At 42.1% G+C, this 26,411-nt stretch overlaps 1 protein-coding gene across 1 annotated transcript; it reads left to right on the top strand.

The window, feature by feature from the left end:
- The first annotated feature begins 668 nt into the window (after nt 1–668).
- Nucleotides 669–26,369, top strand: LOC110960589 (E3 ubiquitin-protein ligase RNF19A-like). The gene is made up of 9 exons (XM_051956569.1): nt 669–1,652; nt 17,440–17,648; nt 17,980–18,124; nt 18,384–18,546; nt 21,785–21,899; nt 22,209–22,370; nt 22,680–22,893; nt 22,987–23,130; nt 23,533–26,369. The coding sequence occupies exons 1-9, from the start codon at nt 952–954 to the stop codon at nt 24,329–24,331; spliced, it is 2,652 nt and encodes an 883-aa protein (XP_051812529.1). The 5' UTR covers nt 669–951; the 3' UTR covers nt 24,332–26,369.
- The last annotated feature ends 42 nt before the right edge of the window (nt 26,370–26,411 follow it).

Genomic DNA, 26,411 nt, shown 5'->3' with positions numbered 1-26,411 from the left:
GGAGTTCATTTTTCTGGATGACCAACCACCTTGTGTGTTGGAAAATGTGGATTGTTGTAGTTTTTTTCGACAATGAGAATGACAAAAAGAATCATATCGGTATTGCCCGATCCTCAAGGCTGTAGTATCGATATCGAGCCATCCCTACTTTCAGTTGCCTCTTGAAGTGTCAGTGCCGTGATAGTTTGTTCTCAGTTGTTTCATGTGACCAAATTATGGTTGTTGATGATGCTGGGCTTGCTGTTAATTACTGTAAAGTCATGTTGACAATAGAATAGTTATGTGCAAAAAAAAAAAGCAAATACAATAGCACTTTGATGGAGTTTTTTTTGGAATTGCAGTTACTTTCAGCATAGTAGTCATAAACTAAAGAGACACAACTAGTTGTGTTGTGTGCCAGTTAAGATGTGCCACTACAGACATTGATTACAGCATTAATTTGAGTAGTTGTTGCTTCAAATTATTTTAAAGTTAAAATATTAACTTTACTAGTGTATATGAAAAAGAAAATGCATTCACTGACTGAAAGTGTGTGAGTAAAAAATTGATTTCACATGTCTGCTTTACAACAATTCACTGTGACTGAATGAGTATTGAACTTGATTACTTGTATATCACCCTTTCCTCTCCTTTAGCTTTATTCACTTTTTCTCTTCTTCTCTCTCCAGGTTCTGTTGCATCAGTTTCACAGTAGGTGACCCCCATCCCTTCGCCAAAATCCGGCTATTAGATGTGACCACGAGGTTGATCAGGAGAAGCCACCATGTCTTAAACACAGACGGGCCCTCAGGAGCCCTGTCTCCCCACCCTGGCCCTCCCTCCCCCTCCCCCATCCACCACCTTACCCCTTCCCCCAGTCCAATCCAACTGCCAGACCTCTCTGCACATGCGAGGGACAGGCTGCCCAGCCCTGGCTCCCCACTGGCACACCCCTCCCCTCCCTCCGGAGAGATGAGCTTGCAGAAGCACCAGCAGCTGGGACCTGGAAGTGGTGGGATCATGGGTTCTGACCGAGACCTGCAGTCCACAGCTTCCTCCATCTCTCTGCCCTCTGTAAAGAAGGCCCCCAAGAAGAGACGCCTCTCCCTGGCCTCTCTTTTCAGACGGCGAGGACGGGAGTCCAAATCAGGACGCCAAAGGTCCCGAGAGCTCCAGCATCCTGGACTTGGAGGGCTAGGAGGAATTGATGGCATCGCCAGCATTGAAAGTATCCACTCTGAGATGTGTAATGACAAGAACTCTGCCTTCTTCTCTGTGGCTGGGACCGGAGCTGCCTCTGCTGCTGCTGCCTCCACCTCATCTGCCTCAGGGCCTTCTTCCTCTACCTCCTCCTCCAAGGTGGGGGGTGTGGGGGGGTCAGAGCTACTGGAGTGCCCGCTGTGCCTTCTGCGTCACTCCAGGGAGAGCTTCCCTGACATCATGACTTGTCATCACCGCTCCTGCATTGATTGCCTGCGCCAATACCTGCGCATTGAAATCTCAGAGTCACGTGTCAACATCAGCTGCCCTGAGTGCTCAGAACGCTTCAACCCACACGACATCCGCATGATCTTGGGGGATCGGGTTCTCATGGAGAAATACGAGGAGTTCATGCTGAGGAGGTGGCTGGTGGCTGACCCAGACTGCCGCTGGTGCCCTGCTCCAGACTGTGGGTAAGCAGTGAATTTACACAGCACATGATTCTTGTTCGAATGACATACTTACTGATGCAGCTCAACCTGATCTTGTTATACGTGAAAATGACATATAATACTTTCTGTAGAATGTTTTTGTCTCCCAGCAGAACTGTGTTCTTGCATGTGAGACTATCCTGTAGTTTGGATAAGGTCAAGTGTGTTCTATCGGAAGAGAAAAAGATGTTGAATAGTAAAAGTAAAGGACCTAGTCTAGTAGGGTCAGCTCATAGTAGTCTAGGTGTCAGCGATTAGGTCAGAAGATCATAGCTGAAAAGCTTTTAGGATAGAATAGTAGTCAGTAATCTGAATCATTTCTTTTCACAAAGTTAGTTAAACTGGATACAAGACATTTCAACCCATCAGTTCAAAGATAAAGCTCCAACGAATAAATCTCTGTGCTGTTTTCTTTCTGATTTTATTCTGTTCTTTCTGGACATGGTACTTTGCATGTGTGCTGTGTTGGAGGTTCTTTCCATGCACTAGTGTCTTTTCTTCATCTACGCTGCTGTCTTCTGAACAAAATAAGCTACGTCTTGTGTAATTCGTCAAGTGAGTGTCTTCCTGTGTTACAACCAGTCATGATTTGGGGATTTTTAGGACTGTTTAGACAGTGCTCTTATTTATTTAAGGGTGCTATATTTAGATGTTTCATTTTGAAAGTTCAGGTAGCCTAGGCATGTCCAGTCCTGTTTTCCTACCTTCAGGCTGGCCGGGTAACTGTGGTGGTAGCCCTCAATCTCAATCAGCTGCCTCTCCAGCGAGTGTTGTCGTGCTGCAGATGGACTCCAACTCCACCATCTTGGACTGCGACTTGCGATAAAAGTCCTTGTTCTGCTCTCTGGAAAGATTCTGGTTGGAGTTTTCCCACCAGCCTGCAGCAGGGCTTCCAGAGAGCAGAACAAGGACTTTTATCGCAAGTTGCAGTTCAAGATGGTGGAGTTGTAGATTCTGCAGATTCTGGTTGGAGTTTCCCACCAGCCTGCAGCAGGTGAACAGATGATTTATGTGCTATTAGACCAAGCTCACTCATCCTGTAGAGCAGAACAAAGGACGTCATAGGATGAAATAGCTGCAGCTGCAGTGCAGGCTGCTGAAGTTGGAGTTCATCCATGCTGTGAGAGACTCATTGGAGAGGAAGCTCAATGACATCAGCACACAGCAACAACCTGGCCAGGTTGCAGGTAGACGTTACAGGGCTGGGCTACCTGGTTAATATCAACTGCACTTTCAGAATAAAATACTTAAATACAGCATCTTCAGTGGCATAATCTGTGCAAGTATTCTGGAAAGCAGATTGTATTCCAAATGCAAAATTAAATTGTTGAGTTCTAATATTGAACAGCTACATCTGATTGGATACACTCATGCGCACACGCACACACATATACATATGCATGGCCTTTAGTGTGATTTGCTAAGGTTAATCAATATACCGTATTTTCACGACTATAAGGCGCACATAAAAGTCTTAGATTTTATTCAAATTGTGCGGCGCGCCCTATGGTGCAGTGCGTCCTGTGTGTTGTTGTTGTTGTTGTAAGGCGGACGTAGACCAGGTGGTTTTTTCCACGCATCACCATCGCTGTTGATCTGTGACTCTATGCGTGCCCATCTCACAGCCGATGTGAAAAAACAAGTGAAGCAAATGAACTCTGAGCTTGCTGTCATTTCGGGAGGCCTGACAAAGGAACTCCAACCGCTGGACATCGGTGTGAACCGGCCGTTCAAAGTAAGGCTGCGAGCGGCATGGGAGCGATGGATGACCGATGGAGACCACAGTTTCACTAAGAGTGGAAGGCAGCGCCGGGCGAGTTACGCCACAATTTGCCAATGGATTGTAAATGCTTGGGCTAACGTGTCTGCTGGCACTGTTGTTCGAGCTTTCGCAAAAGCCGGCATCATTTCCGAGGCGCCGCACGGCACGGAAAGTGACTCTGACAGTGAAGAAAGTGAACCTGGCATGTTTGATGGAGGTTTAGTGCAGCTGTTCAATTCAGAAACAGAGGATGAGGACTTCCATGGGTTTGATTGATGACGATTACCGGTAAAAAAAAAAAAAAGTGAATACCAAACTCAGTTTTGCTCCCACTCTATTTTTAAATACGCACACTTGTGTGCTTGTTTTATCTGTGTTTTACCATGCCCGCGCCTATTGATGATTAAAAAAATGTTAGTACTTTGTAATCAATACTTAAATAAAGCACAACCAAACTCAGTTTTGCTCCGGCTCTATTTTTAAATACGCACACTTGTATGCTTGTGTGTGTGTTGTTGTTGTAAGGCCGACGTAGTAGAGGACACCATGAGAACGTTAAAGGGGGAAGTGTGGGCGTGGATTGTATATAAAACCCTCGCCATATAATCAGGTGCGCCTTATGTGTGTTTTAAATACAGTAATGGCACACATAACTGAGACTGCGCCTTTTGGTACAGTGCGCCTTTTGGTCGTGAAAATACGGTATTAAACCTCTCCCTGCTGTTTTGTCCTTGTATATTTATATCTGCTGTTATAGTTTTCCAATTGTGCTGGACTGTTTTGCTGTCTAATCTTATTCCTGAGTGATGGCTTTTTGGCCTGCTTCCACCCAACCCTTCTACACTGTCGCTGCAGTGTGTCTTTGTAGAGGCCCTGTAGGGTCAAATGGTCATTCTAAATTACTGACAAATCAAATCAGTGGCTCGTTTATATGGAGCTCAGTGGACATCTGTCTAAAGTTCCTGAACTACATGCTTAACTCACAAAAGTAATGCTGTGCTCAGAAAGCAGGAGTTTCAAAATCATAACATTTTGATATTGGGTTGCAGTTTGCACATAAAGGGAAGCTTATCTTGTTATCTTAGACACGCTCACTAGATTTAATATAGTTATGCATCAAACACAACAGCATATTATGATCATCGTACCAAAAGCACCCCCTCATGTGGTCTGATGGGGAAACAAATGCAAACAGCATGGAGTCTGTTGCTCACAAATTTGTTGTCATACTTGGTATTGAGAAAAAAACAAAAGCGAGAGACTAAACGAGTCTGGATGAGAAACTGATTGAGTTGACATGGTTTGTCTGCTCTTCAATGAGAAATGGAGGAGAGATTTTAACTCTTAAGTTTTAATGTCTGAAACTTAACATTAGCCTGAAGGATTAGAATGTTTTGTGTTGTCGGGTAACTGTGTCTGCTGCTTAATAATTGAAATCATCCAGATCTGAACCTGTAAATATCAAGCATGCTTGAGAATAATGGAGTTGTTTCAATGAGTTCATGAGGTTTATGACTGGATCTGTACACCCTTTACATTGCCAAATAATCTAAGCCAAACATCAGTTCAGGCCAAGGTCCCAGGCCGTGTTTCATCCGATTGTCTGGACAGAGTAAAATGTGGGTAAATCGTCACAAATCTCCTAGGCCCAGTGTATGGAATAGTCCAGATTTTACTTTCAAATACAGTCGTGAAAAAAATGATTAGACCACCCTTGTTTTCTTTAATTTCTTGTTCATTTTAATGCCTAGTACAGCTAAAGGTACATTAGTTTATGCAAATATAATTACAACAACAAAAACAGCTCATAAAAGTTTAAGAGCTCATGTCTAGACATTTTCCATGGTTTTCTTTTGGTAATAACCAAAATCACTTCAGTTCTTACATCAATAGCTGTTACATTGTACTGCCAAAAACAGCTAGGATTCCATGTTTTCTTTTCTGTCTGTTTTAGTCCCATGATCCACACAGGGGTTAGTACTGATTCATAACCATTGTTTGTGATGACTGCAGCCATGTGTCTTGGCATGCTCTCCACCAGCTTCTGACATTGTTCTGCTGTCACAGCTGCCCATTCCTGTTGCACTAATTCAAACTCATGTGCTTTGTTTTTGGGCTTGTAGTTCTCCATTTTGCATTTGATTATTTTCCACAGGTTTAGATCTGGTGACTGAGCAGACCAAGGCATGGTTCCCGGGTCCAAATTTTGTCTTCGTTTTGTCGTCAGTTAAACTGAAGAATTCCCAAACAGCGGAGGTCTTCCGCATCTTGTCTTGTGTTGCAACGAAGTGAAGCGTGACGTCAGAGTCGGCAGCCACCCGGCAATTCGGGTGGTGTTTACAAACACGAATTGATGAGCTGAGACGAACCGAAGTGGGGCGAAGGGAAGAGACGAGCTCCGAATATTCCTATTTTCGTCTGGGGGGAGGAAGGGGTGATCACATAGACATATGTGTATATGTCATAGACATACAGTCACCTCCAAAGGTATTGGAACAGCAAGTTCAATTCCTTTGTTTTTGTTGTATACTGAAGACATTTGGGTTTCAGATAAAAAGATGAATATGGCACAAATTTCAGAATTCCAGCTTTTATTTCATGGTATTTACATCAAGATGTGCTAAACAACCCAGGACAGAGCACCTTTTCTTTGAACCCACCCACTTTTCAAGTGAGCAAAAGTATTGGAACAGACATTATTAAATTAACTTAAAGTGAATAACATTTAATATTTGGTGGCATAACCCTTACTTGCAATAATTGCATCGAGCCTGCGACCCATTGACTTCACCAGGCTGTTGCATTCTTCATTAGAAATGCTGTTCCAGGCCTTTACTGCAGCCTCTTTCAGTTCTTGTTTGTTTCTGGGGGTCCCTCCAGTCTCCTTTTCAGGAGGTAAAATGCATGTTCTATTGGGTTAAGGTCCAGTGATTGACTTGGCCAGTCTAAGACCTTCCACTTTTTCCCCCTGATGAACTCCTTTGTAGTGTTGGCAGTGTGCTTTGGGTCATTGTCTTGTTGCATGATGAAGCTTCTCCCGATTAATTTGGATGCATTTTTCTGTAAATTGCCAGACAAAATGGTTTTGTAGACATCAGAATTCATTCTGCTGCTACCATCATGAGTTACATCATCAATAAAGACAAGTGAGCCTGTTCCAGAAGCAGCCATGCAAGCCCAAACCATGACACTACTTCCACCATGTTTCACAGATGAGCTTGTATGTTTTGGATCATAAGCAGATCCTTTCTTTCTCCATACTTTGGCCTTTCCATCACTTTGGTAGAGGTTAATCTTGGTCTCATCAGTCCATAAAACTTTGTTCCAAAACCTTTGTGGCTGATCTCTGTACTTCTTTGTAAAATCCAATCTGGCCTTCCGATTCTTTTTGCTGATGAGTGGTATAGTGGCTAAATGTCTACCAACAACAATAAAATCAAAAAGCCACTGAAGGCACCGGATAGCGAATCTTACTCGGAGAGTTAAAGTGCGTGCAGGTACTGAGTCCATTGTCCAGCCAGAAAAAGTGCATTTTAAGGCAGGTTTTATTTTCAGTTCTAAAACGATGGTACAAACGATGTTCAAACTTGGCCTGCTGCTGCCCAACTCCCAGGTAAAAAACCGTGTGTCCTCCCGGTGCGTTCTGTCACTAAGCGAGTGCCCATTGATTAAATAGCTACACCTGTGTGCCCAAATCACCCATGACCTTCAAAATAAGAGTATATAACTATAACTCAATTTAACAAATATAACTCATACTAAATAAAGTATTCTCAACAAAATAACATAACAAATAAACATTATAAGAAATAAACTACTGAATAGCTTCCACATTCCGGCCCCTAATTGTGGACCTCACAATTACTAATATAAATTCATGTAAGGAAGCTATTCTCCATCCATGCAATGTCTTCTCTGTAGTCACTGAAAAACAAACCGAGAGTAGGAAGACAGGATAGAAAGAGAAATAGATAGAAATTGTCCATGGGCTTATTCTGTGGCCTCCACCAGCAGGCAGATCTTCGTCACAGGTCTCTCCAGAACGCTGGTTTTGGTTTGGATACACACACAGCGGACCAATCCATGGGCAGATGATCTGTGTCCAAATCCAACTCTTTCATAGCTGTTGCTCTGATTTCACCTGGGATTGACGTCAGGACAGCACGACTGGTTGTCACCCATTTCTGGAGGTTGAATCCCCCCTTACTACAGAGCAGAGTCAAATCCTTTACAAGTTTAATTGCATCTCCTTCTGACGCTGTAGACTTCAGGCAGTCGTCTACATAAAAGTTGCAATTGACTGTTTCAATCACCTCAGGAGGAAAGTGGGCTGCAAAGTCCTCCGCAGTTTGCCTCAAGGCATAATTGGCGCAGCTGGGGGATGAAACAGCTCCAAACAAGTGTACCCTCATTCGATATTCAGCTGGTTCTTGGTCAGTGTTGCCCTGCGGCCACCACAGGAAGCGCAGAAAGTTCACATGTTTATCAGGAACCCGTACTTGATGAAACATGGCCTGGATGTCAGCCATGACTGCGACAGGCTCTTTTCTGAAGCGGATAAGGACCCCCATAAGAGTGTTGGTGAGATCGGGGCCCTGCAAGAGCTGGCAGTTCAGAGATGTTCCTTTGTATGAGGCTCCACAGTCATATACAACCCTCAGCTTTCCTTTTGTGGGGTGATGTACTCCATGGTGGGGAATGTACCACACTTTTCCCTCCTCTTGTTCCAGCTGTTCAGTGGGTACAACCTCCGCATAACCTTGAACCAGCATATCGTTGATGAATGAGGTGTACTCCTCCTTAAACTTTGCATCCTTTTCAAATTTCCTCTTCAGGCCTTTAAGTCGCTGCTCTGCAACACAGCGATTATTTGGCAAAACCGGATCCTCTTCTCTGAAAGGTAAGTCAAGATAATAATGTCCGTTTTTCAATTCTGTAGAGCTTCTCATTATTTTCATGAACTTAATGTCCTCTCTTGACATTTCCAATTGCCTCTCTGGTGTTTTTTCATTAAAGTCATGATTATATTGCTTAATGAGCATCTCTTCCAGATGTTCAACAGATATGCGATTACTGATGACAACAGAGCAGCCAGTCTTAACTCTGCTGTCATTTCCACTCCTTAGTGGTCCATTGATGACCCAGCCGACTCTGGTTCTGACGGCATACGGTCCATCATCTTGGCTGTTGATCAGCTCCCAGGGCTCCATCACTTTTGCTGCATCTGTGCCGATGAGCAAGTCCACATCAGCATCCAAGTTGTGCAGCTTTATGTTACTCAAATAGGCCCATTTTTCCACATCCTCCTGTCGGGGAATGTTCACCCATGACACAGGCATAGCTTTTTGAGTCAAGACATTTGGCAGTTCAATAAAATCAGCAGTTTCCATGCCAGACACTTCCAGGTGAGATAACACATTGGTATTGACAACTTTCTTTTGCCCCATTGTTCGTAGTAGAATACTGGTTGGCTTGCCACTTAACCCCAGTTTCTTAGCCAAGCTTTGAGTGCAAAAGGTACCAGAGCTCCCCGGATCTAAAAAAGCATATGTCTGCACAATTCTGTCACTCAATTGACTTTTCACTTGTACTGCAACAATAGAAAACACAGCATTGTCTTCATCCCCGGCCCCTATATGGCCACATGTTTGAGACTGAGTGGATGTTACACTTGGAGGGCTCACAGATTGTGCTGCTTTGAAAGGTATGCCTATACCCTTCTCAATGTGAAGGACTGAAGGATGCCTCTGCTGACACACACTGCAATCAAGTCGACTCCTGCAGTCTTTGCTGGTGTGTCCCACCTTTAAGCATCCAAAGCATATTCCATTTTCCTTTATGAAACATATCTTGTCCTTTTGAGTCTTGAGCTTGAACTGTGAGCATTTATCAAGTGCATGGTTAGTTTGCTGGCAAAACAAACAACTCTTGCTGTAGCTTTGGGACTTTGGGTTGACATTCTTGTTTCCATTTTTAACTTCAGTGACATTGGTGGCAAAACTACCCTGTTTTCTGTGCCTTGGTTGGCTGACAGTAGGGGATTTGTTATTGGAGCTGGTGAGTTTTGAATCTTGAATATTGCCGAACAGAGGATCTGAGGCAATTCGGACTTCTTTTTCAACAAAGTTCACAAGGTCAATGAAACGTGCTCTGCAGCGACGTTGCTCCTGTAGGTCACATGCTTTAGTCCTCCATTTTTCTCTCAGCTTATAAGGAAACTTCATGATGACATTTCTGAGGTTGGATGGCATGTCAAGTTCATTCATGTGTGTGATTTGTTGTGTTAAATTGGAGCATTCTTTTAGGAACAGAGAAAACGACTGTAGTGCTTTCACATCTTCTGCTTTAATCGGAGGCCAGCTGTCAATTTTGGTCATGTAGGCAGAAGCAATTTTGAATTCATCTCCAAAATATTCAGCAAGTAGGGATTTCGCTCTTTGATAACCTTGCACAGGAGGAAGGTACTGGCAGCTCTTCACGAGGTCTCTTGGCTGCCCACTGGTGAACTGCTCCAAAAAATGCAAACAGTCACTTACATTGTCAGTTTTCATCTCAACACAGCTTTCAAATGATCTGATAAAGGAATGATACATTAGAGGGTCGCCATCAAAAATGGGTATCTTTCTGACAGGTAGAGCAGATGCCAGATTTTGCTGTACCAACAGGGCTGTAATGTCAGTTTGTCTTTGCATTATATTCAAAATGTCATTTTGGTTGTTATTGTACACCATATTCACAGAGGAGGCCTTGGTTGTCTGTTGAGCACCTTGTGTTGGTGGGTGGGTATATAGTGGTTTGGGGTCCTTTTGCAATACTGCTGATTGTTTAGGCCTGACAGTCTGTGACATCTCATTTACTCTGGTGGTCTGTGAAGTGGTTTTTGGCCTGACAACTTGGGCCACAGCATGGCATTCATTTTGCGTGTTATCTTTGACATTTCCCTGTGGAACAAAGAGGTTAGCACGAAGATTAAGCTGGCTCCTCCCCTGAGCCTTGCTCCTTTCCAGGTAAGAGTTCATGCCATTTGATCTTTTGGAGCCACATTTTGAATTGACTTCAAATGCATTAATTCTTGCATTGGCTGCATTCAGTTCAGTTTCCAGTGCAAACTGTTCCTTTTCCTTCCTCAGTTTCTCTTCCTGTGCCTCCAATTCATGTTTTCTTTTTAAGGCATTGAGTCGCTCCATCAATGCAGCCTTATCCGCCTCTGCCTTTATCCTGGCAGATGCTGTGGATGATGTTTTTGACATATTAGAAGGTGCTTTGCTTGGCTTTCCCTTAGTACACAATATGTTAGAAGCACTGTCCTCTGGATTTATGTAATCAATAACAGAACTGTGTCTGGTTTGAGTCTCACCATCATCATTTTCATCAACATCAACATTTTCATTGTCAACCTCATTGTTATTCATTTCATCATCATCATCATGAACCACATCTTCAACCTTATTTTCCACATAAGGGTAACCAGCCTCAGACAACCAGACCTTGACGTCCTCAGTGAAATGCAGGAATTTTGTCATTACTGCATTGACATAGGTATTTTGCCTTAATACCTCTTCCTCTGGCAAATCCACATCTAGGAGGGTATGGTGAATTTTCATTGCCTCCCCATAGCAATTAATGAACTGACACAATTGAGCTTTCACAGATTTCACATTGTCATTTGATTTCATCAAGCCACGCAGTGATTCCAGACATTTTTTGGCCTGTTTAATTTTTGCAGATCTCTTTTCCTGGCATGTTTGTATAAAGAAGGACAATCCCTTTGATGTCAACTTTATGCACCGTTTTGCAGGGGGCTTGAGCAGAGCATCATCCTTCACACTTATATCATTTGGAATTGAGTGACCCACTGCCAGCGTTTTGTTTGTCTCCAATTCATCCTCCATATTTTCTAAATTCACACAAGCAGTGTATAACACTTCACGTCGGAGATTTATGAATAATGTCTCTGCGTTGCGCAATAGCAAACGCGAACGTCAAATTCAACAACTCCCAATATTCATCAGCATGTATTTAGCGAAGCAATTCAGTCACTCCAAATAAGTTTGCTTTTTTCCTATAAAGCTGACAGATTATTCTTCACATACAATGCTGTTGTGGAGCTTTGTGTGGCGTCCTTCGAGCCGACAGTCATCCGTTCTCCGATCGTGTCCAAGGCGGAACAAACAATTCAGGGCTTTACAAGTTCGTGGTCGCTGATCTCCAGATCAAACACGGAAGCACTCGGCGATGCCGTCTTTTCCTTTGTTCTTCATGAACATCTTTTTGGCGTGGAGACTTCGTGCAAACGTGCGACAGTGCAAAAACTCCCAAAAAATCCATAAAAAAGTCCGCTTCAATAAGGAGGGTTTTTTACTTAATATAGTGGCTAAATGTCTACCAACAACAATAAAATCAAAAAGCCACTGAAGGCACCGGATAGCGAATCTTACTCGGAGAGTTAAAGTGCGTGCAGGTACTGAGTCCATTGTCCAGCCAGAAAAAGTGCATTTTAAGGCAGGTTTTATTTTCAGTTCTAAAACGATGGTACAAACGATGTTCAAACTTGGCCGCCTGCTGCCCAACTCCCAGGTAAAAAACCGTGTGTCCTCCCGGTGCGTTCTGTCACTAAGTGAGTGCCCATTGATTAAATAGCTACACCTGTGTGCCCAAATCACCCATGACCTTCAAAATAAGAGTATATAACTATAACTCAATTTAACAAATATAACTCATACTAAATAAAGTATTCTCAACAAAATAACATAACAAATAAACATTATAAGAAATAAACTACTGAATAGCTTCCACAAGTGGTTTGCATCTTGTGGTATGCCCTCTATATTCCTTCTCTCGAAGTCTGCTTCGAACAGTGGATTGTGACACCTTCACCCCTGCCCTGTGGAGGTTGGCAGTGATGTCAGTGACTGTTGTTTTTGGGTTTTTCCTCACAGCTCTCATAATGTTTCTGTCATCAACTGCTGTTGTTACCTTGGGCCGACCTGTTCGATGTTTGTTGCTCAGTACACCAGTAGTTTCTTTCTTTTTCGGAACATTCCAAATTGTTGTAGTGGCTATGCCCAATGTTTGTGCAATAGCTCTGATCAATTTTCCCTCTTGTCTCAGCTTCAAAATGGTTTGCTTTTCTCCCATAGACAGCTCTCTGGTCTTCATGTTTGCTTAACAGAAAATGCAGTTTTCACAGGTGAAACCCAAAGCCAAAAACAAGAACTATTTAATGTCTCTGCAATCGATCTAAAAGGCAACACCTGGGCAACTACAAACACCCATCAGTCACATGTTCCAATACTTTTGCTCACTTGAAAATGGGTGAGTTCAAAGAAAAGGTCATCTTTCCGGGGTTGTTTAACACATCTTGATTTAAAAACCACGAATTAAAAGCCGGAATTCTGAACTTTTGTGTCATTCACCTTTTTATCTGAAACCCAAATGTCTTCAGTATACAACAAAAGCAAAGGAATTGAACTTGTTGTTCTAATACTTTTGGAGGTGACTGTATGTGTGTAATGTTTATGTGATCACACGACGGGATGAGCCGATGTAGGTAAATATTCAGATACCAAAATTAACCAATATTAATATCCGGATACCGCCGTAGCAAACAAATATTCGGATATTTGGGATATTCGGGTCCAGCCCTACCAAACAAGTCCCATTTCTCCACAGTGCCCACTCGTTTTAGGCATTATGTGAGAGCTGACAACTTCTGAGTTGTGCTACTGCTTGAATGTCAGCAGGAAACCACTCTAGGCCTTTACATGTGCAGTGCTATTTGACATGAAATGGCCTCTTATGTACTCTGGGAATACAATGAAACTGAAACATGTCAAATAGAACATAAAGTATTCTGGACTCGGCTGCATTTTTTGTCGTGTTCATTGTATTCTTCAGGTATTATAGCTTTAGTGGTACCAGGCACTAAAATGAACAAGAAATTGAAGAAATTAAGGGTGATCTAATAATCTTTCCATGACTGTATATTTTTGTTGCGTTTTGCATGTTTTAACTTACATTTTGGACATTTAGCAACAGCCATCAACCAGATTTTTTGTTTTATTAACACGTAGTACACATTCTTGAGTGGAAATGCTTACTTATATGAAAAAATCATGTTTAAAGTCGCTGTCTCTTGCTTTCCCTTTCAGCCATTTCCTTTTCTTCCAGGAATTGTTTGAGGTTAGGTAGCTATAAAAAAATTCATCCCTTCAGAGTTCTTAAAGTGCTGTTGTGTTTTATTCTGCAGTTGGATGTTTTGTTTTCTTTTGTGGGATGTCCTGTTTTGTAAACTTGGCCAGAATAGTAGCAAATGTATTTTGAGGGTATGAATTGCAGGAGGCATGACATTTTTTATTGTGCTTTCAGAAAGCTGAAGTAGCTGTAGCATACAACAAGGGTAGACTTCTGGCTTAGATTCCTTGCCCTGCTTGAAGCTAGAAAGCCGCAGGGGTATGTCTGCTGTGCAAGACAATACTGGGATTTAGAGAAATACATAGTATACAGCCTCACATTCACATGTAGATATTGCTAATGCATTAATGATGTCTGAATCATCGTCTTTCCACAGTGTTTCATTGTCTTCAGTCCTTTCAGTCTGTAGGTCCCTGACACTACCTGGCTCATAGTGTCTTAAAGACATGGTGACAGCAGTCAGTGGGACAGAAAAAACACAGGGAAATAATAACAAAACATATTGGTCGATCCCAATTTAATCCTCCTTTCTTTGTGTCCCTCTTTCACTCCTGTCAGCATATTTATAGACAACTATAGTTTATACCTCTTATGCTTAAAGACTTTATATTTTTGACTAGAGAATGGTTTAAAACAAGCTACACCAATCCTCCATTTTTCTACAGCTTCTCTCTGCTCTGTCCTTTCTAGTTGCATATTCCTTTTTTTGCAGCTCAGAAGTTTTAGCGAACATCACCCAGTTTATCATCAGGGAATTGTTTTAGAGAAGGTTGCAAACAAACAAGCAAGGGACATTTTTAACTGAAAGATACATTTAGGGGTTTTAACGCATTCAATACTTTTTCAAAGGAAGTGTTTACCCAGAAACTAAATTGATCTAATGTTTTTAGTGACGTTTGGTAGCTGTTACCAATGATGTAGTTCATTTAAGTTATTCTGTGTGAACAAATCTGTTGTGGCGGTCTGTTTAACTGCAAGGTTAAGATGCCTGTGTGCAACACAGGGAATTTGTGTACATGTTGAGGGAATGTATTTCGGTAGTTGTGGTCCACTTAATAATTAGCACCACACCACAGCAATGTTCTTTCCTATCGCTACAGTCTATTTATTTAGCCTGGGTTGTGTTTAGTGCTGGTGGTCTCTGCTATTCCTCACTGTCTGTCTTCATTGTAGACACAGTCCTCAGTAGAGTAATTGATATACAGCAGAGGAAGTCTCCCAGGCTCTCTGTGGCTCAGTGATTGAAACTTAATCCATGGGTCAGTCACAGAGGGGCTGGGAGACTTGTGCTACACTCGGATAGAACAACGTCACACGCTCGAGGGTTCCCCCCAGGAGACTGGCAAGCTAGTATTTGGCAGCTGTCTACTTTCCTTATTGTTGAGTGTTGTGTCTTTGTCAGCACTCATTGTTTTCCTTCAAACTTGTTAAGTGAAAGCATTGTGTGTTGCATCATTTCTTCCTGCTGTCACTCTTTCTGAGATATTATGATGTGCTGCTCTGTGCTGTGTCTTGTAGAAACCTGTACAGTTGTAGCAGACCAATTCCTGAATTCACAGATGGGGGTTGCAGCACCATTTTCAATTTGGCTTTGGAAGATAGTGGTGGGAGATCATGATAAAAAAAAAAACTTTATGTGCAAAATTACAGGCATCTACTCCCAGTAGTTTTTGAGTTATGGCATTTTCAAATTTTAATAATTCAGGCCAAAATGCCCTCCCCCCAATCCTCGCCTGGAATGTTTAGGTTTTAAAATGCTTATATCTCTGCTTCTGGGTATCACAGAGACTGGAATTTTTTTCTCCAAGCTCTCTACATGTTGGTGATGTCCTAGAAACAACACACACACTCAGGAGAAGTCTCTACAGAGCAGGGGGACTTGCCCAAAATGTATAAATTATTTGTAAAAACCACTCATGAGTACGGTTAAGGGTGTTAAAAATACTAGAAATCTTACGGATTAATGTCTTAGCACCATTTAGTATTGCTCCAGACCAGACTGGCTTATAACTTATACAGGGGGAGCCCTCTAGGCACATTATTTAGAGAGATATGGACTGCTGAACATTGCCCCCCATGAAAAGTGCCTAATTTTCAAGGACCCTGAAGTCAATGTAGCGCAGGTGGTAGAGATCTGTAAATTTGCACAGAAATTCATCTATCCTCTTACTATAGCCATGTAAAGTCCCAACTTCTAGCCATCACTGCATCATGCTCAATTTTACCCTCAAACTAGGCCATTACTGGCTACTGGCGAATCTTAATCTACGCTGTAGGGTACTATGTACAATAAGATGAAAATACTTGTGTATCCACTGGTGTGGTAATTATGTTGGAAAATACTTGGGGCTTTGTACATAACAATCCACTAATGATACAAAAGGGTATTGAGAATACACTGTCATACATTTTTCCATATTTTGCTCCAGAGCAAAATATGGAAAAAATGTATGACAGCTAGTGGTTTTTACAAATAATTTATACATTTTGGGCAAGCCCCCCTGCTCTGTAGAGACTTCCCCTGAGTGTGTGTGTTGTTTCTAGGACATCACCAACATGTAGGGAGCTTGGAGAAAAAATTTCAAGTCTCTGTGATACCCAGAAGCAGAGATATAAGCATTTTAAAACCTACAAATTCCAGGCGAGGATTGGGGGAGGGCATTTTGGCCTGAATTATTAAAATTTGAAAATGCCATAACTCAAAAATTATTTTGAGTATAAGCCTCTAATTTTGCACACAAAGCTTTTTTTTATCACGATCTTCCACCACCAGCACCCACAGTAAAATAGAAGATGGTGCTGCAACCACCTTCCTGAATATTTGGTGTTTTGGGATGGAATAAGCCTTATGTTAATTTTTCCTTCAGTAAAATAAACCATCGTTTAAAACCTGCATTTTGTATTTTCTTGGGGTTATCTTTGTCTTATATTAAAATTTGTTTAGTTTATCCAAAATATTTAAGTGTGACAAATAGGCAAAAATAGGAGAAATTTGTTGGGGTGCAGTATTTTTTCATGGCACTGTATCCCATTTACTGTGCAAAAGAGCACTGATCCCTCTCTCTTCATTTGTAGTTTCTGAGGTTTAGTTTCTTGTGGCTGTAGATAGAATGGAAGCCAAAGCAGCAAGGGCAAGCGTCCTAAACCATAAATGGCAAAAGAAAGGGAGATGTTTATGGTCTTTTTTTAATGTATGTATAAAAAATTATTTTGTAATTTTTTTTTTAATATAATGTTCTTGTCAATCATTATCCAAAAAGGACAAAGTGTTCTTGTCGAGAACATGAGTGCATTTTCAACCAAGAGACTGTAGTGGTGCGTTTTCACAACATCATAGAGCTGCAGACATGTATTTCTTTGGCTGTTACCTGTCAGCATAGACACACTAGAGTCAAAGTAATGATTGAGGATGGCCAAAGTATGTTTGCTCATGTCAGGCAGACTCTGCAGCCCATAAATGGATCAGAAAACCCTCTTCACAGGAGGAGAAAAAGTAGCTGTCTAGTTTGAAATTTTAGAAGCTCACTAACTGTAATTGTTTAAGAAACTGATTAAGGAGTGTAGGCCATTTTTAATCATGTTAAAAATGTACGCTGCTCTGCATCTCCTTTTCTCAAATGCCATGTCTTACTTTGTTACCTGTACCTTCATTTTATGTGCATCACTTTTTTAAAACATACATTCATAACGTGCTTGTAGCTGACATTTGTGCTACTTGCTATTGTTGTCATTTGTATGCCATTTATTCTCGTACTGTGAGGGCACCATGTTGTAATATTTTACCTGACAAGTGTTTTGTTTGTCCTGTTCTAGGTATGCTGTGATAGCCTTTGGGTGTGCCAGCTGTCCAAAGATCACATGCGGTAGGGAGGGCTGCGGTACAGAGTTCTGTTACCACTGCAAGCAGTTGTGGCATCCTAACCAGACCTGTGATGCAGCACGGCAGCAGAGAGCTCAGAGCCTCCGTCTGAGAACTGTGCGCTCGTCGTCCCTCAGCTACAGCCAAGAGAGTGGAGCTGCAGGTTGGCTACATGAAAGCTCACAAAAGCACACACAGACATAGGCTCACATAGCTGCATAACGGCCCATTAGCTTGTTCTCTCTGCTCTTGTGTCATTTCTATAATTATTCGATGCCTTTCTCATTGCATGTCTATTATATCCCTCACACATCCTTAATCATTTGGAAAGGTGATGCAGGTACACCAGCATATTAATGCTGTTGTATACTTTTGTTTAAATGAGAAGAGTTTATAGGAATTATATAAAAATGTTGTGCAGTTCTTTATTCATCGAGGAACACCTGTAAAGCTATTTGAGATTCCATCTTCAGACTTCATTCTGTTTCTTTCAGCTGATGACATCAAGCCATGTCCACGCTGTGCTGCTTACATCATCAAGATGAATGATGGCAGCTGTAACCACATGACCTGTGCTGTCTGTGGTTGTGAGTTCTGCTGGCTCTGCATGAAAGAGATCTCAGACTTGCACTACCTGAGGTAGGGAGAATACCAACACATATCCTCACATTTATGCAGTACACTGACACAGTGTAGTCTTTTACTATTTCATTTGGACATGAGCATTTTATAATGCATAAATTAACAATGTCTTAGATATAAGCATTTCATGTTTGCTGATTTATTTTCTTTTCCAGTGTAGCAGTAGAGATTAGGAATCTTTTCTGCAAATTTGGTAGTTCTGTTTGTGAATGTTTCTGACCGTCTCCTCCTCTGCCCCCTCTTACCTCTGTCTCAGTCCGTCAGGCTGTACTTTCTGGGGAAAGAAGCCATGGAGCAGGAAAAAGAAGATTCTTTGGCAGCTGGGAACACTCGTGGGTGCCCCTGTCGGCATAGCGCTCATTGCTGGAATAGCTATCCCTGCTATGATTATCGGCATTCCTGTATATGTGGGAAGGAAGGTGAGGCTGGGAAGACACATTGATGTACAATAGCATGGAATGTATTTAAGTTTTCCCGCTTATTCTTTTCACTACATGAAGAACAAATTTCGATCTCTTGCTGTTCAGATTTACAGTTCAAACACTCGTCTGTATGGACCTGTATCAAGTGTTACAACAACATGATGTCATCCTTAATGTTGCATGTAGTAGTTTGAATAATGCTATTTCACTGGAGCGCTGCCCTTTCACACAGCCCTCCTCTAAAACATTATCTTTGCAGTTGTCCATATCCTTGTTACATAACTTTCTACATGTCACAGTTATCAGGGATCAAGTAAACACACTGCATCAATTAATAACTGTGTGGTTATACTATAAAACCTGTGTAATACTTCATCTGTTTTTTTTCCATGCTCTGGATTTACCTTAAGCTAGCTAAGGCCAATCATTCATGTATCTGTGTGTATATGCTTGTGTTGTATCACTCACAAGTCTAGGTCTGTTTAGAATCAGACCTTCACATTACAATATAGCGAAACTATTCAGACTTTCTGGAATTCCCCACATTATGCCTGCTCAGAAGACAGCAGAGCCCACAAACTTTTCTTCCCCTCTAAAAAACCCAGACCACATTGAGTAGTGATCACATTACACACATCGGAGTATGAAGCACCTGCATTATTCCACATGATGACTGCTGCTGTTCAGGCTTAATGTTAAGTCTGTGTCCTGGTGACAAAACCCATGCCTTCGCCATGTGAGGTTTATTATCAGCTTTTCTTTGTCACTGTTGACTGACTTACAAAGTAAACATGCACTCCATGTGGGGTTGTGTATTCCTAATTTTTGTTACATACATGTGCTTTTTGGGTTTGGAACAGCAGTGGATCATGTACGAGATGACCATGTATCATTTAAGATTTCATATCAGGTTTGCTTCATCACTGATGACTGACTTAAAAAGTATTTTTTGTTACATGTATGTGCAGGGTTCTCACCAGGATTTTTTTTACAGCGTAACGGCAGGTCCTCCCGCACGAGCATGCGCAATAGCCTTGATTAAATCTCATGAGTGGCCAGCCAATGAGCGTGACGCAGATGCTCCAAATGCTCGTGATTTGGGTCACTATTCACCATACATGGCATCACGGAAGCAACCAAGACATGCTAATTGTAACCCTGAGTTTGGAAGCGACTCTTAATTTTAGACGGGAACGGGTCAATCGACAGGAAAGTACGGCTGAGGTGGGGAGACATAAATTAACCTAGATAGGCACCCAGTCGATAAAAACAAACACACATGGTGTTATCTGTCAAAATAACAGCGTAGCGGCTCTAATCACAGCGCAATCTTTTAAACTGACAGCGTAACGGCCCGTTACGCTGAAATGCGCTGGCGAGAACCCTGATGTGATCTTTTGGGTTTGAAACAGCAAAGACTTGTCACAACCAGGAATTTCTTTCTCACTTTAATTTTTACTGGAAAGAGTGTTTCAACAGTAATTTTAAAAAAAAAAGCAGGTGGGAGGTACAGTCATACATTTCCATTGCTCATACGGTGCTGTTGCTGGTTTAGTCCCTTTATTCTGTTCCAATGTTGCCTTTTTGAGTGTTACATAATGTTGATTTTTCTTCCAGTTGTTCCGCAGGTTCTCACAAGACTTTCATTCATTCATTCATTCATTTCATTTCGAAAATTTCTTTAACAATTACTGCCACATGGGCTGGGATCGTCATTTTCCAAATTCCTTGTAATAGCTTTATTTTACTTATTGATAGCAATTGAACTTTTTTTTTGTAATTGAAATTTTTATTGTCATTTCACAAACACGGTACATGGCTTCCACAAGAACCAGCGTAGCCTACTGTAAAAGACTCTACAAAAAATGAAAGCATGGTCTAAGGCAGAAAACTGTTTTATTCAGTCCACGTTTACATGGTTCCAAAATCCTTCCCACGGCGATTTGTCCTCCAACCTTGAAATGTCAGACAATCTTCTAAGCATACATTCATATGACACAGTTTCACTCATAGCACCAGCCCACTCCCGAACACCTGGGACAGTGGGGGTTTTCCAGTGTCTCAAGATAATACGACATGTTGTTATACTCATAGAAATCACAGAGAATTTTTTTTAGATACGTTTGTAAAGCAGCTCCTATCTCCTAATAAACAAATCTCTGGACAAAATGGTATATTTTCATCCAGCCAACTACTTAAAATCTGCACAACTTGTTTCCAAAGAGGCCTAACCCAAATACAATGAATAAAAGTTCCTTTATCATATTTACATTTCCAACATATATCATTCCCCAGCAGCTTCATTTTATACAGTCTTGATGGGGTAAAGTGGTATCTATGTAATACTTTGTAATGTATAAATTTACTCCTGGCCTCTTGCACATATTTGCCAGACTCTGCTATAGTTTTTGCCCACTTATCTGGTTCAAATTCATGACCCAAGTCTTTTTGCCAACTTATTTTCAAACTATCACCGTCATTATTAATGCCAAGGGTAACTAATTTATAGAAGTGAGAGGCTTTGCGTAGCAATTGAACTTTTAAAATGTTTTGCACATCACTTCAGCAACCAATCATGTGCATGCTCATTATGTAGACAGTTACTACTGGCACTGTGTGGCCTCCTTACAAATTCAAAAGGTGTTTATTTTATTTGAGAATGACATGACTTTACTTTGCTTTTTGTTTCTAACTATTCTCTAACAGTGTGTGCAGAGGTGTGAAGAAAATGGTGTGTGAACTGTAGGCTGGCAGGCAGTGGGTTGTTTGGGGCTTTTGGAGCTTTCTTTGCATCCTGCTTGAGCAGTGACCACAAAACAACCAGCCCAGACAACATTCATCAAATGCTTCTTGTTTTATTATTTGTGGTTTCCCAGAAAGGAAACTGGAGGTTGTCTCAACTTTGAACAAAAGACAGCTAAGCAGACAAATGTCTAAGTAAAGTTGAAGCACAATGCTGCTGTGCAGGAGAACTTCATAAACCAGCACCTATGAATTCCCTTGTGAGCCCCAGACACTATTCAGTGAAAAGATAAGAGGAAAATCAGTAATTTTGTCCTAATAGTATGAACATGTTTGACTGTAACTCTCTACTCCTCTCACATTCTTTTTCTGTGGTGTCTTTAAGGCCATGAGTCAGTTCTCTACTTGTCTGAATATTAGGGAGATAATGTTTAACTTGTCAGGTTCTTGTCTCTGACTGTGTGGCTCACATTTGTCCCCCTTTCTTTGTCAGATCCATAACCGCTATGAAGGCAAAGATATTTCCAACCACAAGAGGAACCTGGTGATTGCTGGTGGGGTGACTCTCTCTGTTATCGTGTCCCCAGTGGTGGCTGCAGTCACTGTCGGTCAGTCTCTCCTCCAACCTTTCCTTCCTCCTTCTCTGGCTTTCTCTCTGATCTAGCTCTCTGGATGACTGGACATCTTCATTGACATACTGTATCTTTTGTTAGACTTTGCTGCTTCAGGAGTTTCTTTAATTTTCAAGTTCATATTATGCAGAAGCTGGGATTTCTCATGAGATGAAAATGGGAAAATTTAGGGAAATTTAGACTAATTTGACTTATTTGCATCAGCAGCAGTGGCTCCACTGTTTATTTAGTGCCTTGGCCTAACTTCTCTGTGGTCTATCTGTGCCGTTCTCTTTAACCCCTCAGGTATTGGAGTTCCCATCATGCTTGCATATGTCTATGGCGTGGTGCCCATCTCTCTGTGCCGTAGCGGAGGTTGTGGTGTTTCAGCTGGAAGTGGAAAAGGAGTTCGCATAGAGTTTGACGACGAGAATGACATGAATGTTGGCAGCGGGGCAGCTGCCACTGGTAATTTTCATTGCCTCATCCCACTCCCTCTGCTGACACCCAAAAGCAGCTTTGTGTTTATGCCAAACAACACAGTTTGCCTTTTGCTAACTGATAGACTCACTGAGTCCATCAGATTAATTTGCTGCTCCTGTCAAGTACACTTTCACACTTAATTCATGGAAAAATGTTCTTTTGTGCCTCTTCTGGGAAACAGAAGGCCTTTAGTTGCCTGGAAAAATACTCTTAAAAGTTCCAAATCTATTTTTCCTTTCCCCTTACTTTTATGTTTCTAATAACAATCTAATGTGTTTTTATTCTTCTGTATAGATACTACATCAGTGGCAGACACCAGGAACAATCCCAGTATAGGGGAAGGCAGTGTTGGAGGGCTGACAGGCAGTCTGAGCGCCAGTGGCAGCCACATGGACCGTCTGGGGGCCATTAGAGACAACCTGAGTGAGACAGCATCCACCATGGCCCTGGCTGGAGCCAGCATCACTGGAAGCCTGTCTGGCAGTGCTATGGTCAATTACCTTAACAGGTAGTCAACTGAAAGGCATACCATGAGGTTTGAAAGTTAAAGCCATTTTGGTTTTCCTGCATGATCTAAATGTTCTCCATCACATGTTGCCAGGCTGGAGGTGCAGGCTGATGTGCAGAAGGAGCGCTGCAGTCTGAGTGGTGAATCTGGCACCGTCAGCCTGGGTACAATCAGCGACAACGCTAGCACCAAAGCAATGGCTGGATCCATTCTTAATGCCTACATGCCTCTTGACAGGTGAGCATCATTTTCATCTGAATAAGCCACTATAGTGAGTTCATTGGCAGTGTCAGTGTGCTTTTATGCAGCTAGTGTCCCTCCAAAAAATTCTTAATATGTTACCGATGCAGTGAATGCTGAATAAATGTATACCTGTGGCATGACGTCATTTAACAGCACTGAGTAATGCTGCTACAACAGCACAGTTATGTTTGAAGTCATGTGGACCTATCATTGTTACTCAAGGAAACAATATTCATCAAACACATGTTTTTACTGAAGATGAGACTACGGGTGACAGTACTTTGCAGGTTGATTTTAAACTGAGGTTTAAGCATACACACTTGAACACGCACCACATATGCAGTATTTTTTTTGAAGTCTTACAACTGTTGTGTTTCTGTCCCCCCCTTGTTCCAGAGATGGGAACAGTATGGAGGTCCAGGTTGACATAGAGTCCAAACCTGGCAAACTACGGCACCACAGTGGCAGCAGTAGCGTAGATGACGGCAGCCATGTTGGCCGCTGTGGATGGACCTGTCCCTCCAACGGCTATGCCTCCTCAGAAGGAAAAGGCACTTCGACTAAGTGGGCCAAAGAGGCGTCCTGTTCCTCCTCTAACAGCTCAGGAGGTAAAAAGAGCAAAGGCAAGCTGCGGAAGAAAGGTGGTGGAGGCACCAAGATCAATGAAACACGTGAGGACATGGATGCTCAGCTGCTGGAGCAGCGCAGCACCAACTCCTCAGAGTTCGACTCTCCTTCACTGAGCGGCAGCCTGCCATCTGTGGCTGATTCCCACTCCAGCCACTTCTCTGAGTTCAGCTGCTCCGATCTGGAAAGCATGAAGACGTCCTGTAGCCACGGCTCAGGCGGAGGCGACTATCACACTCGCTTTGCCACCGTCAGCCCCCTGCCTGAGGTGGAGAATGACCGCCTGGAGACCTGCCCCACTTCTTCGTCCTCCTCCCAGGGACAAGGAACTGTCATCACTCCCCACTCCCCCACCTCCACCACCTCATCCCTGGGTCACGGTGCAGACCTCTCCCCTCTCTGCTTCATCACAGAGGAGAATGTCAACCTGGTGTGCCCCGCTGAGTTGGACTCTCACAGCAGCACCGGAGAGCTGCTAAAAGAAACCAATAACAACCACCCCCAACCACAGCACCAAGCCCAAACCCAGCAGCAGCCCAAGAACTCCTGTATACAGACTGATATATAAAATCTCAATACCTTAAGTGCTGCACTGTTTTTATTTAACATCCTTTCCTCTACTAAACTAACAGTCAGCTTACAGTTTATCCTGCATTTTCTGTTATTCCCTTGTAAAGGGGAGACGTGTTATTTTTGGATTTATATCCTTCATAAAAAGCAGCCTTTGAATACAACAGAGATCTGTGTCCACAGACGGTCAGAAGGCTGGTGGAAGTGTTAAAAGGCTTCTAGAGTGCAGCCATGTGAGAAACTTAAAGATTGTGAATGCTGGAGGTTCTCCCTGTGCGGCCCATAGACTGCTGACACATTTTTGACGCTCACTTTCTCGCCACTTGTAACAGAAGACAGCCCACCATTTTGGTTGCTGTCATATTGATCTGTGTTGGTTAAACATTAAGCCACTGTGCCAGTTTTGCTAGTATTTGATTTTGGCTCTACAATGTGGATGCAACACCATGCAGGAATCTTAAATGTTTCAGCTTTCCAGAAGTGAACTCAAACAGGGACCAGGCAATATGATTCACTATTTCCTTGTTTTCTTTCCCAAAGTGTATTAGTAACAGAGGAACCTTTGCGTTCTTGTCTGTATTTATTATTAGATGTTTTGTTTTTTCCCCTGGATGTTTGTTTCGAACAAACCCTCTAATGTATAATTTTGAGGCCTGGGCTCAGTATCCTGAATCATTTTAGCACTAAAATGGACTAGTAACACACTGAGATTCTCTTTAGAGGGATCCATACATAGCTGTAGCCCCATTGTGGGAGATGGTGCTTGACAGCTCTTTAGCAGCTGAGTTAGACCTGTAGCCTAAAACTGTTGTGGGTGAGTTTTTAGTGCTAAGATGACTCGAGTGTGTCTGGACCTTATTTAGATCTGTGGAAAGCTTGTGATGATACGTTTGGTGGGGAAGGGCTGGGTGAGGGTTGCTCTGATTTAAGAAAAGGTCTCTGGAAGGCCATGGTTGTCAAGATAATGCTGAAAGTCAGTATAATACATTAACCAATGGGTTGGTCAATTCTGTGAAATTGTACAAAGAAAATGTTTTTGTCCTGTTCAAAGGTGATTTATTCAGTCTGATGGTTTTGCCTCACTGAGTAAGAGAGAGCTTTGATATCTTTTGTTGTTAACTCATGGTGCCTTCAAGAAGCTGTTTGTGTTCAGTTTGTCTGTCTCTCCAATGTGTCTTCTAGTTTCCAAACAACGACTCATAGATTGCAGAATGTGTGTCTGTGTAGGAGGGATGCTCATTCACCTACAGAACATACTGTGGTAGACGTGGTAAATGAAGACTTCTCAATTGCCTACCAAAGACAGCACTCAGGCTCTTGTTAAATCTTATACCTTTGACTAGTCAGCTGTAGACACAGTATTGTGCATCCTTTTTACACCATGGGTTTGAATGAAACTACACCCAGGATTATACAGACGTACAGACTGCTGTTTCCTACATGCTTCACAAATGCTACGCAAATAACTGAGGCTGCACAACGGCCCAAGGCACCTGCACTGTTACCTGTATTTCTTATTACATTAATGTTCTGCAATGCAAGGTTAATAGGGATATGTATGGGGTTACCTTCCCTATTGATTTGTCCTGTGATTCCCGTTTGTGTTGCCAATCGGTGCTGCTGAGCAGACTTGAAGTCAAATTCTTCTTTAATTTTAGAGTGTTTGCTTAAGCCTGCGTTTCCTGCTCTGTGGTCTGCTTTAGTGAGGCCGCTGAGTGGCTCAGGTGAACCTCTACCAGGAACGACATTTTGACGCAGGTCTGTTACTGAATGACACTTAATTAGGTTCTGTGGATAAGGCTTCATGCTGCAGTCCTCCCTGCATTAAAGCAAAACATTGTTTTGTTCTTCTTCCTCGGTTCTATTTCTCATTCTTAACCAAAACTCCAGTTTCTTGATCCTGATTTGAACACTAGTGCCAGATATAATTTGTAATTTGTGCAGAACGGCATAAGGTATTTGTATATTTGTTTGGTAATTTGCTTTACTATATGCGTGTAAATGCATATCAAAAAATAAAAAAAATCTGAAATATTTCCAGTTTCCCCAGTTCTTGAAAGTTAATACAAATGCTTAAA

Source organism: Acanthochromis polyacanthus, chromosome 12, assembly GCF_021347895.1.
Source record: "Acanthochromis polyacanthus isolate Apoly-LR-REF ecotype Palm Island chromosome 12, KAUST_Apoly_ChrSc, whole genome shotgun sequence".
Taxonomy (NCBI): Eukaryota; Metazoa; Chordata; class Actinopteri; family Pomacentridae; genus Acanthochromis; species Acanthochromis polyacanthus.
This window is presented reverse-complemented; position numbering and strand designations above follow the sequence as displayed.

What these genes read in the sequence shown, in the direction of transcription:
- LOC110960589 (XM_051956569.1), top strand. Translation starts at nt 952, where the DNA reads ATGAGCTTGCAGAAGCACCAGCAGCTGGGACCTGGAAGTGGTGGGATC. An exon ending in TCAGACTTGCACTACCTGAG is followed by an intron (nt 18,125 to 18,383) that starts GTAGGGAGAATA and finishes CCTCTGTCTCAG; the next exon opens with TCCGTCAGGCTGTACTTTCT. An exon ending in CAGCGGGGCAGCTGCCACTG is followed by an intron (nt 22,371 to 22,679) that starts GTAATTTTCATT and finishes TCTTCTGTATAG; the next exon opens with ATACTACATCAGTGGCAGAC.